Consider the following 20509-nt stretch of genomic DNA (forward strand, 5'->3'; position numbering starts at 1 on the left):
GATATTTATATTTATTTATATTGTCCTAAAAGTGTGTGTGTGTATCGTGCGTGACGCGAAAACGTCGAAGTCGGTAGTTAGACCGCACTAAAGCGACGCACTAAATTACAATCGCACTTGTCTGCGAGTGCACTAGTGCAGACTGCCAGTTGCACTTCGCATGTACTGCGCTTCGCTACATTAGCTGGCATTATTTATTTGGGAAGGTTTAAACATTGTATTTTAAATGATAAAGTTATGTTAAAGTTAAGGTTTTGGCTTGATATTAATTCTGTCTTCAACTTAATGAAAAGTGGTCAAAGTCAAAGCTTTTATTCAGTGCTTAGACCATTTCGAAGGCGCTTATACACTTCCCAAATATTGCTTACACTTACCACCACTTCGGGACAACATGGGCTGGTGCTGAGCAGAAGTGGCGGAAGAAACTCAGTCCCCTTTTTCAGACTCTTTTTCAATTAAATACAGCAAATATTACATTAAACAAAATAATGTACCTAATAAGTGCAAGCGAGAAGGGTTTTTTAAACGATAATAATATCTATGGTGACAGGGTCCATAAATTCGTCTAGGTACATAGAGTATGGAGGTATGCATGAAAACCATATTTTCAATACTTTCTCAACGAAGAGGTGGTATAAAAATAGTCGTCAAAAACAAACCCAAACCAAAACCAGATTGAAACCAGAACCGTAACATTTCAACATCAGCCCACATCACCACGATAAAGATATTTGGTCAATGAACAATTGAATTTCAATGGCGGTAGCGGCTGACTGGCAGGAGCGACCATTGTATGTAAATACGAGCAACTAGGATTTTTTAGATGGCTTTCTAGGAAATTTAGGAGCGACGCGCGAGTTGAATTATTGATCGGCTTGGTTAATCCTGGGTACTCGTAGCTGTCATGAAATTGAAATAAAAAGTATTTATTGCTGAAAGGTGACATTTACTATCTTAGACTAGCGGTCTCAGCACTAAGCACTAGGGAGTATAGGTAGTCATTTTCACGAAAGAATTGAAAATAATATTTGCTGGAAACAACAATATTACAGTTTTGGTAAGAGCTCATTTTTCAATCATTGAATAACTAAATAATAAAATTGGCCTATTGATAGTTTCTGTATGAGAAGACAATATTTTATTCGTCGAATAAAATATATCTGACGTATGAAAAAACAGCCCATAATGAAATGCCTGTCTGTATTTGTTTCGGTAACTTAGTAAACGGATAAAATTAGACTTTTAACTAAGTATTTATAAAACAAAGATTTAAGAAGAAGACTTCGAAATCCGCAAAGGCCAGGACGTGAGAATGCTTAAGCGAAAATATGTTAACTGGTAGTTTAGTGCACACGCCTACTGCGATCAAATCCAATGCGTGTAAATACGCAGTCAAATTGGAAAGGCAATATGCCAATAATTTTGACCGAATAACCTGTGATTGGGCGGTAATTGAATCTGTGCTATCCTGCGCCTACGCTGGTCTGATTTAGGTGCTTGAGGACTGATTAGAAATACGTACAGTCAGTGACAAATAGTTCGTGACATCCAAAGTGGCCAAGGAGTTGACTGCACCACCTTAATACACCCAAAAACGTGTTAGGAGTTCGCAAGAAAGTTTTTTGGCCACTTTGGGAGTCACGAACTGTTTGACGCTGACTGTCTGTACCTATAGTAGCCTTATTTACGTAACAAAACTTCAACGACAACAAATCGCTGAGTTGCGATCCTATCGAGTAATCGTTCTATCGAAATGACCCTTGTGAATACGGATTTAGAATTGTTTTTCAATAGGACGAGTTCTAAACGTCAACGAAATTTTGACTCTGTCAAAATACGACAATTAGGACCAGGTCACTGTTGACTTTATGTTGACGGGTAATTCTGATCATTCCGTCCTCTAAGTTTCAGAAATTAGGATCGCAGGACCAAAAAAACGCTCAAAACGAAATTAAATATCAGGCAAAGATTTTGTCGTGTGATTGGTCAAAATATTGAGATGTTAATGAGAAATCGAATCATTGAAATTGAATCAAGGTGTGAGTTGTGTGAAATATAACTTCTTTAAGATAAAAGTCCTTTAAAATAATTAAAAAATGACTTCTTTTTAGTAAAAATCGAGTTCTATTTTTGTTGTCAAGCTGTTTAATAAAGAGAATAGATCATACTTCTAAGTCTTATTAAGAATCTTGTTTTTCTTTTTTGATCAGAGTAGGTGTAGGTGCGTGCAGCAGTAGCGTGGGCAGACCTCCCACTAGGTGGACCGACGAAAGGTCGAGGGAGGTGCCTGGATGCGAGCGGCGCAGGACCGGTCTTTGTGGAAATCCTTGGAGGAGGCCTTTGTCCAGCAGTGGACGTCTTTCGGCTGAAACGAAATAAGTAAATGAAATTACAAGCTTCACAGCATGTGTTATGGGGATCCTTCTCACCAAATAATGAGATCTACCCAACTAAAACTTGTCAAACCACTGGCACGCATTTTGAATTATAATGGCGAGACAGCATATTGGCAAAAGCCGCTAGTATTCTAATTAAGGGCCTTAGGTCAACTTGATAAATCATCGGAGAGTGAAATAGGCCCTATCTTAATATTTCAGTACTAGCGGCCGCCCGCGACTTCGTACGCGTGGACCTCGTTTTACCCCCTTCATCAACAGCCCTTTACAGTCCACTGCTGGACTATGAGCCTCCTCCACTATAGTGCAGGGTTTTGCCATAATCTCCACGCTTGGCAGGCGGGTTGGATTTACCCCCTTAGTTCGTAATATCTGTTGGTAGATATCATGTTGATAGATGGCGTATTACGACTTCCCCCGCATGAATATTTACGAACGTCAAAAACAGTAGTTTGTCCAGTGATATAGATTTTAACCAATGACGATAAATGGCGCTTTTTAGACACGTCTTATTTATTTATTTATTGAAATTTATTTGTCACATATCGTCATAAATTATAGCCTATAGGTTAATCTGGGTTATAAACAATAATACTGTAAAGTTTCAACAAAATCCGTTCAGTAGTTTTTGCGTGAAAGAGTAACAAACATCCAGACATCCACACAAACTTTCGCATTTATAATATTATTGTAGGATAGTAGGATAATAGGCCTTTAATACTTGAGCCGTACATTTTGATATGAATGGTATTTAAAAGTTTAACTTTACTATGACCGTTAAAAATATAATGTAACGCTACGACCAAACTTTAGTGCCAACGAAAGTATAAGAGAAATTAAATCCGACTCCGGAGCAGGGTAGTAAAAATATAGTAAATGTTTTTATGTTTTAGCCAAGTAGGTAATCCTCATTATTTTAGTGATGCGACTGAGCAAATTACAACGTATCGATTTTATCTGAGTTTTTCGAGAAAGCGATATTATTGATTCTATTACTGAACTACGAGTAATATTCCAATGATCACTCTTGGAACTGTCATTACCGAAAAATACAAATTTTAATTTGGGAACCGAACATAAAACAACTGACTGCTGATTTTTATAGAGACTGTCAGTGTCCCTGTAAGTAGTGATCAAACAGAATCACCCGTATTCATAAACGACGCTTGCTTAAGTGAAGCAGAAACGCTATGCGAAGTAGTAGCTCTGTGATTGGTTCGTGTCATCGTGTGTGTAACTCCGCCACTCAAGTTTAAGGGACCCTTTGCGTCCACGCATACTGTGAGGTCTCACAGTAATCTTAGTGAATACGGGTTACTTACACTAGTGTTCAAGCTCGTCACTACGCTACCTTAGGGTCCATTCACACCGGCCGCGGCAACATTTTACGTCCGCATTACCATAATGCGCCGATCAATATTCGATGTTTGCGCCGTCTAGCGAGGGCGCATCTACATGCTGATTGCATCCACTCAGTCCGATGTGTTACACTCTTTATTGGGGTGGCCAGGCTTTGGGATTTTTATGGACTTTTCCCACTTTTAAACTAAAATTAAGTTACTTCGGAAAACTTGTTTTTGACTTTTTATTTCTGTGTACCACAATCTATTGTAAGGATGATGGGCACTTTTCTATGGAATCTGGGCGTAAAACCAACAGAAATGTAACTACTATTATTTGTTAGGACTTAATATCAGAAATATATTTTCATATAAATAACTACCAAAAACTCCCGGGTTTGCTTGGAAATTGACATAATGTGTAATAGTAATAGGTGCTTTATTGCGCAAAAAATATTATTAATTAATATACTTATCTACTTACATTTTAAATACATTAAGTTATTTATCCATTATTATGTCCAATATTTAAACCATGTTCTACATTATAAGCGTAGGACCATACCTAGGTACCATTTAGAGAAATGACATGAACACAGTCATGTTTCAATGGGATTTCTACCAGTTTTTAAGTTGTGTGTTGTCGCATAATCGATCACGGATCGATTATTAATCGATATTGCCAAATAACGATTTATCGATTAACAATTCGATTAATCGACTTTATTGATTACCATCATTACTATCATTTGATTGTTAATTCAATTCCTTATTTTCAGCAATATAATCGATTATTGCAATCGAATAATCGATTATGATTTATTCGGTATACCATACTCACTAAATCGATAGAATCGATAGTAAGATATGATATAATACTCTCAATATGATCGATAAAAGCAATCTAATTGACCTAATACTATTTTTATTACCCTAATGTGATGTGAAATACTATGGAAACTTTGCATATTCAACGACCTCTATCTCTGTATCCCCGCGTATTTCAGGATTGTTGTCATATTATGAAATGAAGTACTAATATTAAGCTTTAATTTAATATACTTTTTGTTTCTGTTGGTTTAACGCCCAATATGCCCATCATCCTTTGTTACGAAATTTTGTGAATTTGTTTTTATTAATGTTTCATCTTTTTGATTCAGATGAGATCATCTTATACCTATCTCATCATCATCATCATCATCATTTCAGCCATAGGACGTCAATTGCTGAACATAGGCCTCCCCCAATGCTTTCCATGTTGATCGATTGGTAGCGGCCTGCGTCCAGCGCTTCCCTGCTACCTGTATCCTTTTGCCGACACCAAATACAGAATGTATTTGGGACGAGACATAAGTACGAGTAAACTTCAACTAAATTGGCCTATCAATTTAAGTATGTAAAACTAATAAATCGTAGGATCTGTGCCACAATCTTAAAAATAATTGTCACCTTACTTATTCTCTTTTATAAAATGTCGCCGGAGCCCAGTTTGTCAGCTATCTATATAATATGTATATTATGTATGTATTTAATAGTATTGCCTGCTTAATAGGCACAGCGGAGTGCCACAACCTACTATGAAGTCTCGTCTATAATTTAACAATTAAATCAATATGAACATCAATATTGGCAGACAAAACTCATAATCGGCCAAAACCACTTTTAACTGCAAAAATCAGTCAACATTACTGCAGTACCTACATTACCTAGGTGTCATCATATTGTTTAAATAAATCAAATAAACGTTACTCTTCAAAAAAAATTTTTCATAACACATTTTTGATGATTTTCTAGTAATTTTCCGTATCATTATAACCTTGTTAACCACTTTTGACTATTTTTTTGCAGTTAAAAGTGGTTTTGACTGATTATGAGTTTTGACTGTAACATATTAATTAATAGTGTATTTATATGCATATGTGCCTCGCAATAAACTGTTTTATATGTGGTAGAACTGCTTTGGACTATGATTTTAAATGAACCGGGGTCAATGACTTGACTATCATCACTGATTTAGAATCTTGCTCGTTTTGAAGAAGTCTTATAAATAGAGGATCGATAGTGATAAAGTGTATATTGATTGATGCGATTGATAACTAAGTAGTAGGTTAGTGTATAAGTAGCGCCATCTTTTAATAAAAATTTTGGATGTAGACAAAATTAAGTTTGTAACTTTTATTTACACTACTATGTTTGTTTAACACCCGTATTCACAAACATTACTATGAGGTCTCACAGTGCGTGTGGACGCACAGGGTGACATACGAACCAATAACAGAGCTCTATTCAACACTGCACTGGTGGTGGGTACTAAGGTTGTATGTATCTGCACCCAAACTCACTGCAAAATATTAAGAAACAATGTATTTATAATCTGTAGACTCTGTAGTACTTTGTAGCAGATGGCTGTGAAAAGTAAAATCTGGTTATTGAAAATGTTCCACCCACATGGTGGACCGACGACCTCAAAAGGCGCTGGATACAGACCGCTACTAACTGGGCAATATGTGGAAATCATTGGGGGAGGCATATGTTCAGCAGTGGACGTCCTATGGCTGAAATGATGATGATGATTGAAAATGTTATTTTGTATTTCCAAGACGATGCTCCATACTACTAATAAAAGGTAAACTGACAGACTTACCTTTCCTTTTCACTGCACCGATTTAGTTGTTTAGGATAGAAATTATTCGAAATCAAGAGAAAAACATCGGAGGGTTTATAAATATCTCTGTATTTTTTAAAGTTAGCTATAAAAGTTTTTCCGTTACAGACAAAACACACGCGGGCGCAGCCACGGGCAAAAGCTAGTCTTTAATAATTCAATTTAATTAAAATCATGTAATAAATAAAGCTAACACGAAGGTTAATGAAAACCATGGTTTACTGCGCCTTAATTAAGGCCAAGAAATAAAACATTAATTTGCAAAGTGAAAAATTATGCGTTAATTATTTTTGCGTAATATGCGTCACGAAATTGTCGTTATTTTTGTTTTGACGTAAATCATTATATTCAAGTTTATTGAATTTATATGTATAACTGACTGACTTAGGCTGAGTTGCACCACCTAACTTTGACCGTAGCTATAACGATAACCGGTGTTTTTTGTATGGAGTTAGACAGATTTTTGACGTTTGTCAAAGTTAAAGTAAGATGGTGCAGCCCAGCCATAGTGATCTATCAACGCACATCCCAAACCACTGGACGGATCGGGCTGAAATTTGGCATGAAGGTAGATGTTATGACGTAGGCATCCGCTAAGAAAGGATTTTACGAAACTCCCCTCCTAAGGGGGTAAAACGGGATCCATGCGTACGACGTACGAAGTCGCGGGCGGCCGCTAGTCATACATAAGCGTGTATCTTTTTGTTGCTTTTAACGTTTACTAAGTTTGCATGTCCCTGTTTATTTCGGTACAAATATTAATTTGTATAGCTAGTTTTTCGTCTACGACGATCGTATTCGAATAGCTTAAGGCTATATTTGTGTACTTTACAATTAATAAGTCGTCTAGATATTCAATTAATGTAATGGTTTTAGTTTAAAATTATTTACTTAATTAGTTTATTAAGCCGTTATTAATCGAATCAGCACTGTTAATAAAATACCTATTAAATGATTTATTAAGGGTAATTAATTACTACATTCAATAATAATTTCTTACTAAGAAATTAGGTAGGTAATTAATGAATTATCATTTCTTGATTTTAATTAAATAAAAACAATTAAATTACTCTTACACTTTTTACAACTTGCAATCTTCATCATGCGACTGAATATTTTCATAAAGAAAAATAATGTTAATAAAATAATAATAATTGGAAATTATTGGTTCATAATTGACGGAGTTCTGCGGTAACATACATACAAAAAAAACATACACTCGAATTAAGAACCTCCTCTTTATTTTGAAGTCGGTTAAAAATTGAAATACACTCATCCGAATCCGCGTTCACAAGCTGGTTTATAAAATTATTAAAGATCACATAAAATAAGTTGTCAATCTTTCACATGGCTAACATTATTACCAGTCTATGCATTTAAAACACTCCTTTAGCTACCACAGCCTAACCAGAAAAAACTACACAGTCCGCAAGCAAATACATTTTTTCCAATTGCTAGGTATTGCAAAGTTGAAGTAGAAAGAAGCTACTGTAGTAAAATCAGAAGTATTTCTTTGGAATTTAACTGGAAACCAAAATCAGTAGGCCCCAGCCACGGATATCAAATTCAACACTAGCATCTTTGTGGTGAAATGAAAAAGGAAATTAATGAAAAGTGAAAATTGTAATCGTAATTTTTAAAGTTTTTCTTATTTTTAGTCCACCACTGTAAGTTCTTGTGCAATTGTAATAGGGGCGAGTTTGCAACAAAAATGGGTAACCTGATGTGCTGTCGTGTGTACATAAAATTGCAAATCGCCTCTGAATCCCAAACCTCTACAACGCGCCAATTTTTTTCTGCGTCTATAGGCCTAGATCTACTCTAGGTCTATAGGACTGAAGTGCCCACAAGGGGACGTTATCACCCACTATGGGAAAGGCTACTATAGTCTAACATAATGAGCGGTCGACTACTCGTGACTAGACTGTTCTCCTTCAGGCTGTGTCACCCGCCCGATGTAGTGTAAAACCGTTCCTCACATTATCATATTAATTGGCCGTAATCGCCAGATATTGATTACAATATTGACTTACTACTAATCAAATCGAATTCCACTAAAACTAAACGAATAGTAAAAACCCGCCCACCCAATGACATGGACGAGATGATCGGAATCCAATTTATTGTAACTAGTTAGCAATTAAAAGTATTAGGTGCTAAAATTTTGATTAGTCGTAATCATTTTCAGTATAAGGCTTGTTTTAGTTTGTAGAGGAATTATCGTTTGGAACAGGTCAATTTTCTAAGGCTGGGTTGCACCATCTTACTTTAACTTTGACAAACGTCAAAAATCTGTCAAACTCAATACAAAAAACACCGGTTATCGTCATAGTTACCGTTAAGTTTGGTGGTGCAACTCAGCCTTAAACTGTACAAACGTCGTTGCCGTGTAAAGACGTCATCAAATATTGATTAGCTCCAAATAAATAAATTAAAAATTAAACTAACAAATGAATTATGTAAATACAAGTGTTTGGAAGAGATCGCTTAGTATAAGACCGCCCAAATTGTGTCGTATCTTTTGTACATTGATTCCTTTTTTTTCTTGTCTTGTGTAGTGTACAATAAAGTGTGTTCTATCCATCCATTTATTTATTGTTTTAAGCTTTCATGATGACTAACATAATACTTAGGTAATATTGACGAGATTGATTATTACCTTAAGTTTGAGTACCGATATTTCGGCACTGTTGCAAGCGCCATGGTCCCAGAGTAACTGAGGAAACTTGCGGGTGAGATGTTATGGACTCCCGGACCTCTTTTCACCAACTTACTATTTTCTATAGGGTAGCAATCCCTTCAATAATAATTACCTATCTATCTATCTACTATGACAACTGTTAAACATAGGACTTATAGACACATACAAACATAGACTTGTACATAACTGACTGTCCATTTTGTCACTAGCGGCATTAGAACTTGAAACTGCAGTCTCAATGGTTATTAAAATTCCATTTACATGAGCACACAGTAGGCGATTTAGCATACGCAAGCACTTGAGTTTTCACTGCAGACTTACCTGAATGGTCAGTCAATATGTATGGAAGTAAAGTTGCTATACGATTTAAGTTTGTCAGTGGACAAAAGCATAGAAGTGTACAGTGAAAGCTGAAGACAGAGGCAGATGTAGAGTCAATCTATACTTATAATAAATCTGTAGAGAGGTCAATTCTGTACATGAAATATATTTTCAAAATAACTATCAGGGGGTGATTAGTGATCGATACTGATGCCAAAAATGCAATCAGTAAAATTTTTGTCTGTCTGTCTGTCTGTCTGTCTGTCTGTATGTTCCTTATAGAAACAAAAACTACTGGACGGATTTTAACGAAACTTGGTGCAATTATTCTTCATACTCCTGAGCAGGTTATAGTATACTTAGGAATTCCCACGGGAACGGGAATTAGCGGGAAAATCCTTTTGTATGAAAAATCTAAACCACTTAAGTTAGACGCTTGAAATTTGGCATGCAGGTATCTTAGTAAACTTAAAGCTTAGTTACAACAGGATATTTCAAAATTCCCACGGGAATGGGAGTTAGCGGGAAAAAACATTTGTATGAAAAAATCTAAACTGCTTAAGTTAGACGCTTGAAATTTGGCATGCAGGTATCTTAGTAAACTTAAAGCTTAGTTCCAACAGGATATTGCAAAATTCCCACGGGAACGGGAGTTAGTGGGAAAAAACATTTGTATGAAAAAATCTAAACCGCGTAAGATTGATGAAGGGGGTAAAACGGGATCCACGCGTACGAAGTCGCGGGCGCGGGAAAACATCCAGCTTGGTACGAAGCGGACATTCGCAAGCCCCGGAAGAGGGGCCGACGACCTTGCGAGTCAACAGCGAGCCGTCAACGGGACAGACAAACAGACATGATGGCTGCCACAAAGTATAGGAAGAGGCGATTGAGATTTAAATTAAGTGACTCTTAATTTTAGCCTTTTCCTTCTTCTGTTGACGACAAAATTCTGACCACATAGAGCTGAGAGGATAGCAATTTTTGCATACTTCTTTTAACGTAATTTTCGATCATAAAGAACCTTGAGGACTCTGGGTTTAGTCTTATCATTGAGAAAAGATCACTGATCACCTAAATAATGCCCTTCGGACTTTTTGTGTTGAGTTGTTGATTTTATTTAAGCATGTCTGGTTTTAGTGTACATACAATAAAGAGTAACTATGTATGTATGTAACTATTTGACTAAACCTAGACAATCACCACAGAATCTCAAATTAAATAGCAGATGGAAACAAATTGAGCATGATCTGTGCACCGGTGGCTGTGGTCGGTGGCCTTAACCAAGTGCCATTTAATTTTAGCAATATTAAAATAGGATTGTCAACCAATTTAGATAATAACTACATAGGTTGAACTGGTAATTGAGGCAATACAGTCGAAAATTGACAGTTGCTACCTTTCTTTCACTTAAATTCGATGGAAAATGCAATAATAATAATAATCATTTTTTCTTTCTTCCTTCGCCTTTGACTTAGACCAGGCAACAGGCTTGTGGACTGTGCCAACAGAGTGTGTACACGGATTGAGCCAACACCGGCCGCTCTCACGACACGGTTCCGGTCTCTACGGCCCTTGGACCTGACGGATTTGTTGCCTCTATTTGGGCACCTTTAGGGTTAGGGAGATTAAAGCTGTATATAGGCTCTCAAAATGACAACTGAGTTCCACTAGGTGGACCGACGATCTGCTGAAGGTGCCTGAACGTGGAAATCTTTGGGGGAGGCCTTTGTCCAGTAGTGGCATTTGGCTCCAATGAACGAACGAAGTAAAAAAAAAAAAAGTATATAAGTAGTATATCCGTTAAGCTAGCACCCATAACACAAGCATTAAGTTGCTTACTTTGGGGCTAGCTGGCGCTGTGTGAAATTGTCCAAAGATTTATAAAAAAAAAAAAAAAAGTATAGGTACTTACTTCGTTCGTTTATCCAATCCTACTAAATGTGAGATTTTGTTTTTTATTGAGGATGGATGGATATTTTTGTTTTTCTTTCAAGAATCAATTAAGGTCTCTACGGCCCTTGGACGCTCTGGATTTGTTGGCCTTATTTGGGCACCTTTAGGGTTAGAAAGATTAAAGTTGTATTTGGATAGGTAGGCTCTTAAAATGACACCCAAGTACCTAAACGCTTGTTTATATAAATGGTAAAAATGCGAGAGTAACCGTCTAGATTTTTACATTTCCACAAAACACACAAACCAAACTAAAATTTAAATTAATTCACCTTTTTGGCAGATTACATCACTCACATTTCTATTTTTACATGAAATAAAGCAACCCAATATTTAATCATTCATATTTAAATAAACCACCAGATAAAGCTGTTAAACAGTGAATTATAATATGATATTTTAATCAAATGCGTTATAAAGAAAGGCTAATTTAATCAGTAAGTCAGACATAATTATACCTACATACGAGTAAGTCTTCAAAGATGTCCAAAATTAGGAATATGTACAGTAAATTCGAACTTGCTTTTTTCGCTCAAGCCTTAACACTAGAAGTGCCGAAGATTACGACCCCCCTAAAAGCGCCGCTGGGTCAATTTTGTCCCAGCATATATTTTATAACATTTTTTAGTTTCAGGCATGAACATTATGGTTAAAACTATTTGTAGTATCCTTAAAAAATGGTTTATCTATATAGTTAAATCAATATGTACTTATTTATTTAAAAATATAAATGTATTCAACTTTAATTTTGAATTATTGAAAGACAGATATTTTTGGTTTCATATAAAAATTGTCTCATATTACATGGTGTTATACTGTATTAAAATTATGAAATTACTACTTTAACTATTCATTATTATTTTTGAAGGAATAATAAATATTTTACAAATAATAGTGCACATTTTGCACAAAGTTTTTTTGTGTGGTTTTTTGTCTCTCTGGTGTACTATATGTTTAGGAATTTCTATAGGTATGGTTATTTTTCTGTTATCCGTACACACATAGTGAAGTTTTCTACCAGTTACAATGAAAAGTATGTACGTTTAATTTAAAAAAATATATAAGTCACACATTTTAAAAATGTATCAAATCATACAATGTATGAACTGGCCCATGTCTAGAAGTCACCTTCCTACTAATATTATAAATGTAAAAGTTAATAAAAATTGATGAATTGAAGGATGGATGAACCGATGAACGGATAGGAAGGATGAATGGGTGGATATAAGCCTTGAACTCGAACTAAGTGAGTGTGGATTCATGGTTAGATCGATTGATGTTTTTTCACTCTTTTACGCAAAAAATACTAAGCCGATCTTAATAAAACTTTTCAGTTTTATTGTTAATACTTCAGAATAACATAATAGTCTATAATTTACAATAATATTCAGTTGTTTGGTCAAATAACAACGATAAGTGTCAAGAAATTAGGTTTTTCTATGATAAACTTAATTTCTCACTAGGTGAACTCGCAGGCAAAAACCAGTACAATAAATTTACATTTCTGCATTGTGACGAGTCACCTAAACGTTCCTCACCTCTTCATTCTCGTATCTCCTCGAAACAAGGACTCTTTGTCGAATTATTGTTGCAAATACCAGGGTGGGACAAAAATGACCCAGTGGCGCTTCTAGGTAAAACCGATTTTTATAAATTTTCTAATAATGTTATATGTATTACCAAAAACATTAAAAAATGATAAAATTCAATAAATCAGGAAAAGTCAAAAAGTTTCATGGACTTTCGTTGAAAAATAAAAAAGTTAGAGACGATCAAACTCGCAAGTGGGACAAAAATGGGACGGCGGCCTTTCTAGTGTTAAGCACAATCGAATATGAACGTCGTAGATGAAAAATTAGTTATAGAAATTAATATTTGCACCGAAATCAACAGTGCTAAACCCCTGCAAACTTTGTTAACGTTAAAAGCAGCAAAGTGATACAGTCCTATCAACTTAAGCTGAGAATTGCATTTGTGTGAGTGATCGCCAAAAGTACCGTTAGTAAAACACATACAAATAAAGTTAATGTTTTATTAAAAGGAAGTCTATAAAACACTTGCTACCAATTGGGCCGATGTAACGACACTTGACACATCCTTTTAAATAAATAAATAAATAAAAACAGGTCCTCGCTCAGCATATGCCAAGGCACGAAGTACCTCGACGCTGATATTCTGCGAGCACCGTTTATAGAGAGGGCGTCCAGCCAGCCTTACAAAATACAACAAAAAGACAAACTTTATAAAATTACAAAATAAAAAGAGACTAAAAACTTTTCGTTCACACCTTTAAAATACGTATTCAATTTGCATAAAATTTCTTTCACTTGGCTGCTTAATGGATTTCGTACAGGAAATTCACTTACAGTAGGAGTCATTTCACTAATATTTGGAAAACAATTACATAAAATTACACGTATCTGCTACCAGTACCGGGGGTGAAGTGAAGTATGTGAGCGACAAGGAAGCGGTGCGTGGCGGACGCGCCGCGCTTCAGGCCGCTTGCTATAATAAACCATGCGCGGGACGCGCCGCGCTTCAAGCCGATTGCCACTCTAAACTATCGGTGTGCACTCACACAAATGCAATTCTCAGCTTAAGTTGAGAGGACTGTACACGCTTATGTATGGTATTTAAGCACCAGACATGTTAGGGAAGTAAGACGTGATGAAGCAGCAAAATCTCATCCCATCTCATTTAAAGAATGATAATTTCCATAGACAAGAAATATGCTACAGAGTTATGTAACTATTTAAATAGCCTCAATTATAAAGTTCCTGAAGAAATGTTGCAGTTAAATGCTTCAATACTGACGCTTATAGGGTTACCTATAACGCCCCTGGGTCTGCGGGTGTCTATGGGCGACGGTAATCACTTATCATCAGGTGATCCGTCTGCTCGTTTGCCTCCTATCACATAAAAAAAAAATATACCAGGTGACAGAAATTATTAGACTTCTTAATTAGACCCTAGATCGCAGAATCGAATTAAAATTTACTGAAATTAAGAAAGATAAGGATGTAAAAGAAGATTCTTCAAAATTGCTATTTGCTACGAACATCTTTAATGGTTTTCAATAATTTTACTTTACTAAAAGCGGATTAAACTTATTTACAGTCCAGCTGATGTAGCTCTAGCAAACAGACTAAAATGGCAAGAAATCTGTAAAAATTACATATAGTTTCAACAGATTTGCCATTTTAGTTATAAGCATAGTAATCCTACTAATATTATAAATGCGAAAGTTTGTGTGGATGTCTGGATGTTTGTTACTCTTTCACGCAAAAACTACTGAACAGATTTTGATGAAACTTTACAGCATTATTGTTTATAACCCAGAATAATATAGAGGCTATTATTTATTACGATATATGATAAACTAAATTTCACGCGGGTGAAGCCGCGGGCAAAAGCTAGTTAATAATAATTTTCATCGGAAGATCTAATTTTTTGATCTGGTAACCCTAACCGTTATTCAATAGATGCCGCCTCTACTTAGGTTAAATGCAGAGCAGTATTTAACCACTACGACCGGTCCACGCAGCTGCTAGGTGCCAGGAATTCCAAAAAAGTCAGGCATTTCAATGATGACCAGTGTGAACGTGTCTCTGGGGGTCCAGGGGAAAATGATGATAGAGTTGGGCAAAGAATTGGTAGTACCGATTTAGCCTAGGCGCAGACCACCGATTTTTTATCGGCAGATAGTTTAGTCGGGGAGTTAATCAGTGTGGGCATGTATGGAAGTGCGCACATTACACCGATTGATTCTTCATACAAATTAGAATCAGACGCAACTATCAGCCGATTAAAAATCGGTGGTCTGCACCTTGGATTACCGATTCTTTTAGCCATCAAAGGAGCAACATTGCTACAGTACTTAATGGTTTCTTACATTGTACCGGATTATTTGTAAAACACCAGTAACCATGCAGGGCTAGATAACAAACAACATCATCTACTTGCGATAATTTAGTCTTATTTATATTGGATCTGCATCCAGCGCCTTCCTACCTTTATGAGTTGGTTGGGCCACCTTGTGGGTGGAAGTCCTACGCTACGCTTTCCGGTACAAGTCCTCCACTCCAGAACCTTGTTGCCCCAACCACCGCAACCAGTCGGTCATTATGAAACTCATTTTGGGAGTCAAAGTCAATGTCAAAATTTCTTTATTTGTATAGACTATTAAATAGTTCTAATTAGAGATTAAAAAAAAATTAATAGTTCTTACAAATCGTCAAATATTTTGCTCTTAAGGGGCCTCTACATGTCTCATAATCAAACATCAGAGATTTAGCAGTGGACGTCCTATGGCTGAAATGATGATGATTTATTGGATCTGTGGAATGGGCGGGGCTCTCCTAACACAAGTGCCAAACTTAAAAGTGGTTTCAATTACATTGTAAACACTGTAAATCCGACATGATTAAATAAATAAAGGCATTTTTTTTTTCATCCTAATAATAAAAACCGGTACGTCACAATACCACATCACTACCCAAAGCACCCAATCAGAGTAAGTATTTCGCGGTAGGCGCGATGCGCGGGCGCAGGGTGGTGTAATAGCTATCTATTGACAACTACAATGGAAACGGCTCGCCATTGGTAATGCCGGTGCAGTACTAAGTCACGAGCGACTGTATGGTGTAAGTAGGGGTAGTAGGTCTGCTCCTTACAAGTTTCTTTTCAACGATAAGCATAAGCACACGTTTTCTAAATGTCAACTTTTTGCATAGCGCGGTTCATGCCGTGCGCTGTCATCCGATATTACTATCTCTCTCATTCATGTGTAGTAAATTATTGTAAACGTGATTATTCCCACCTCTCGTTCTCACCGCTGCAACACCTGTGTAGCCAGGCTCTACAGCTTGAACGCTAATAAAAACCCAACCAGTGAAGGTCAAGTCCGTCCCGGGGGAAACTTAAACTGTCATTGGACCCGCAACGAAATTAGGAGAAATTACATAGGAGGAGTTCGAAATTAAGCACATATTTTTTTATTTACGGCGGTATTTTATAGAGGGCTTTTAATAATGTGTCACTGTCCTTTGTAATCCTTTACTTAATTTGCTATGCATCTACTTTCCATTGAAGGCACAGACAGTACAAGCTGTGGGCAAGTAGATCCTAAGCTCTATAAAATTCTAATCATTTAAGTTACGTACGAGTATTTTCTTTATCATTATCATCAACATCATCATTTCACCCATAGGACGTCCACTGCTGAACATAGGCCTCCCTCAATGCTTTCCATGTTGATCGAGTGGTAGCGGCCTGCGTCCAGCGCTTCCCTGCTACCTTCTTCTTCTTTATACAAAATCTTAACCACGTAGTTAGATTTTACTACCAGCTCATCTATACCTGACTACTCGAATTCAGTCTTTATGTGAAATAAAAGGAGGAAATATACGTATCCGGTAGCGAGCCTTCTCTACAACTTTATGCTATGATCACAAGAAGAACTACTAAACTGCACAGAGCTGGATGATAATTCTATGCCACTTTGTTCGGGCTTCAGTTCCAACAGGCTGATGATTGGTCAGGTTCCTAGAACTATACAGGGTGTCATTGTAAGTATGAATCAAACAAAAAAGATCGATTCTACTATGCAAATGCAACAACTTTCCTATAGGATCAATATTCAAATTCTTAAAAAAAAATGTCATCATACCAGTTGGCTGATTTACTGAACCGCGAATTAATTGAATTATGCAACGCGAAAGTTTAAAATAAATGATTTACTTAAGACTATTTTTTTTACGTAAAGTTCTTCCTTCTCATGGAATTTGTTGCATTTGAGCCTTTTGGCTTGATCCATACTCACAGGTACACCCTGTATAACTATGCTGCTGGTGTTGTAACTATCGATCTCCCAAATCAGTAAGCATCGAGCGTGCTTTATTCGATTATCGAAGTGACCTACTTTCGGGATACTAATATATTATTATCATTCTGAGATTGTTTTTGGTTTCTGGTTTGCATCCTCTTCAGATATAAATCTAAATCTACTCGTATGTATAAAATCATATAAGTTTTTTCACGTCGCCCGACATTTAAGTGAGGCGTACGCAACTTTGTTGCTAATTCTTCGTAGCGGCTAATAACAGTCTAATCTAAGTTCTCAGCAGAGCCTCTGTTTGCCCCGAGGTAGATATCATGCAGAAATAAAATAAACTGTTTTTTCCTCCTAGAAAGATTCAAAGAACAACCTGCGTATCATTAGGGATTTTTAACAAGCGAAGATCAAAAATTATGCTGGATCACGCCCTTAGTATCTTTTTCGTATGTGGATTTAATAGGCATGCGTGCGGTCTGTCAAATGCATTGTAGCGAATAGCGATAGTAGAAATTGCCTGTCAAATAATTTTTAGTAATCAATTTCGAACTGATTGTCAAGGTAATACAGTTGAAAATTGAGTATCAAAGACAGGAGGGACCTACTGTCGTTCTGCCGATATATTATGGTAGACATAGACGGAGAACTTTGTCAACGATCGCGTAGTATTTATAATAGTGGTATATAAGGGTCATAAATTTAGTGGATACCGAAGGGTTTCGCGGTGTCACTTAACGACTGCCTATCCTTGTCCATCAGAATCACGCTTGTTGCACGCAGGACAAAGATTTCGTATTGTGTGCCCGCAGCCAATCCGCGTTCCGCGTGCGTGTAGCCAGCGTAATGTATGAAATAATGATATGCGGGTAGCCCGCATGCGGATTCAATCCGCACGCGTGCAGTACGCCAAGCACGAACAATCAAAGTAGTAGTAACGTAAACGTATCGTGTCTACTATACTATGACGCAGTAATACATTAGTAGGCATCACGAAGCACTTTCGTCGTTGTGTAGTTAGTACGATACAATTACGAGAGTGACGTCATCCTAACGTAAGTAGGGATGTCCCCACGAATGAGCTCGCTGAGCTTTCTAAACCAATGATTCGTTCGGAAACATGTTGAAGTGTTCTAATTAACTGAAATTATTGAAATATATTGTGATATTCGGGTGAAATCTTAGAGAAAACAATCAAGAAACAAAATTATGTTCCATATATTTGTAGTAAGGTAAGTAAATTTAATTTTTAATGTTGGTTAATAAAAATTTTAAGATTCTTTTTTCCATCTGTTTTGATTTCTGAACGGTCTTCCAGACTGTCAAACACAGTTTGCTTTGGTAAGCAAATTCAAAAGTTTTAGGAACTCTTTGAGTATAAGTATTCTTTGTTTAAGAAGCTACATTAAAGTGTATTTTAATTTTGAGCATGAGGACAAGTCATTTGCAGTACGTAGCAATGGTAGAGTTTATGGAAAAGTACGTTGAATGAAATACAAATATTTGTGAATGTGGTTTAAGTGTGGGCTGAAATGGCGTGATATATTTTGGATCTTATTTTCTAGATATGGTGACTTATCTAAACCTTCCGGAGGTCCAAGAGGACGCCATTTCATACAAATGAAATGGAAGGAATTAGCGGAAAAATTAAACAGTGATGGAACAGGCGACTCTCGATCGGAGGAGAAATGGCGCAAGGTATGCGATCTCAAGTGGTTCATTCTTTTAAGTGTGCGACCCAAGTCATTAAGACATTATTTATGGGCATTGCATTTAAGCCAATACCACATACTTTTAATTTTTTGTCAGTTTTAGTTCTATTGATTTGTTCTATTTCTGTTTGTGGTAAAGGTGTGGAGTGATTTAAAAAATAACACCAAAAGAAAGCTGGCAAAGATAAATAGAGCTGCAAGCGGTACTGGTGGTGGACCTGCACTTCGATTATCGTTGACTGACCTTGAAAACAGGGTCATGCAAATCATTGGAGTGGAGGCAGCTACTGGCATGACGCTGGTGGAAGCTGGCTTTCAGCAGGTCTGAATTATATTTCAGTGTATTGTAGTTTTAGGTATCAAAATATAATTTTACTTTTTCATACAAGTCTAACAAAATTTTATTTTATCTAAATATTAAAAGTTTCTATTATTTACGCGAAGTTTTAAAAATAATAAGTACAGACTTGTTTATTAATTTATGCTACTGTCGGTTTAATGTAAATATTTTTCAGAATGAAGATGATGAAAAAACGCCCAACACCCAGCCAGAAGAAATAATTATACCTGGGTATATAGAAGATAACCAATTCACCCTGGATACAATAGATACAGGTTTGTTCTTATAGTAATTGTACAATTTATCAGACAAAATATGAAAAATTTTATGTTCCCAAAAATAAATAAATAAATAAAAATCTGGTAAATGAAATTTGAAAAAATGAAATTAATTAAACCAAGTTGTTAAATTACTTTACAGAAGCCGATTGGAACACCCCAAGCACCAGTAGCCAACCTACCGTGGTGCTGCCCCCTCTTCAGAGTGAAGAAACTGCAACACCTCCACCTTCTTCTCAAAAAATTAAAATTATATCAGATGAGCATTGGGTACCACCACCACAAAAAAAGAAAAAATGTGATAATAATAATGTAGCGAAGATATTTGTAGATTCTGATAGGAGAGCAAGAGAATATGCAAGAGAGCGTGATTTGGCCTTTGAAAGGTTAGAGACCGAAAGGCTGCGTGTGCATGAGTATGAAGTCCATGAAAGGGTGCGACAGAGGGACCAAGAGCTCAATTTACAGGCTCAATGGCTCCAGTTCATGAAAGAGGCTATGAATGTTATTATTAGATACTTTGAAAAAGAAGATAAGTAATTTTGTATTTATTAAATGTAATATCACATAGAAAATTTATTTCACTATTTAGAATTAAAAATTAAACTACAAAGCTTAGTAATTTCGCTATGAAACCACTAAGGTTTGTAAGTATGCTAAGTCCTATTACGCTTACATTGTTTGTTAATTTCTCCTGTAATTATTTAACTTAAGCTGTGTGTACAACATAAATGAAAAAATAAAACTACTTTTTATATGTTTACATATCTACGTTAGTTTTAATAAAAAATACAATTTAAATAATCTTAAAATTACAGCTTTCTAACCAGATACATTATAAGTTTTTTTAGATTTAGAAATTACATGTGTAGCCTTGTAAGTATACTAAAGTCCTATTAAGCTTACATCGTTTGTTAATTTCTCCTGTAATTATTTAATTTAAGCTCTATGTATAACATTAATACACAAAATAAAA

General features: G+C 36.1%; 1 protein-coding gene across 3 annotated transcripts; it reads left to right on the forward strand.

Annotated features, from left to right (window-relative positions):
- Positions 1–18113: 18113 nt before the first annotated feature.
- LOC114355640 (uncharacterized) lies at positions 18114–20492 on the forward strand. 3 transcript variants are annotated; one of them, XM_028308583.1, is made up of 5 exons: positions 18114–18435; positions 18769–18901; positions 19055–19237; positions 19431–19530; positions 19676–20491. In XM_028308583.1, the coding sequence occupies exons 1-5, from the start codon at positions 18413–18415 to the stop codon at positions 20071–20073; spliced, it is 837 nt and encodes a 278-aa protein (XP_028164384.1). In that variant the 5' UTR covers positions 18114–18412; the 3' UTR covers positions 20074–20491. The 3 variants fall into 3 exon arrangements, with proteins under 3 accessions (XP_028164384.1, XP_028164383.1, XP_028164381.1); XM_028308582.1 differs by having other exon boundaries at positions 18364–18682; positions 19676–20492; XM_028308580.1 differs by having other exon boundaries at positions 18364–18901; positions 19676–20222.
- Positions 20493–20509: the final 17 nt, after the last annotated feature.

The sequence above is a fragment of the Ostrinia furnacalis genome, unplaced genomic scaffold (genome assembly GCF_004193835.3).
Source record: "Ostrinia furnacalis isolate ACB-3 unplaced genomic scaffold, ASM419383v2 OfSCF2450, whole genome shotgun sequence".
NCBI classification, from domain to species: domain Eukaryota; kingdom Metazoa; phylum Arthropoda; class Insecta; order Lepidoptera; family Crambidae; genus Ostrinia; species Ostrinia furnacalis.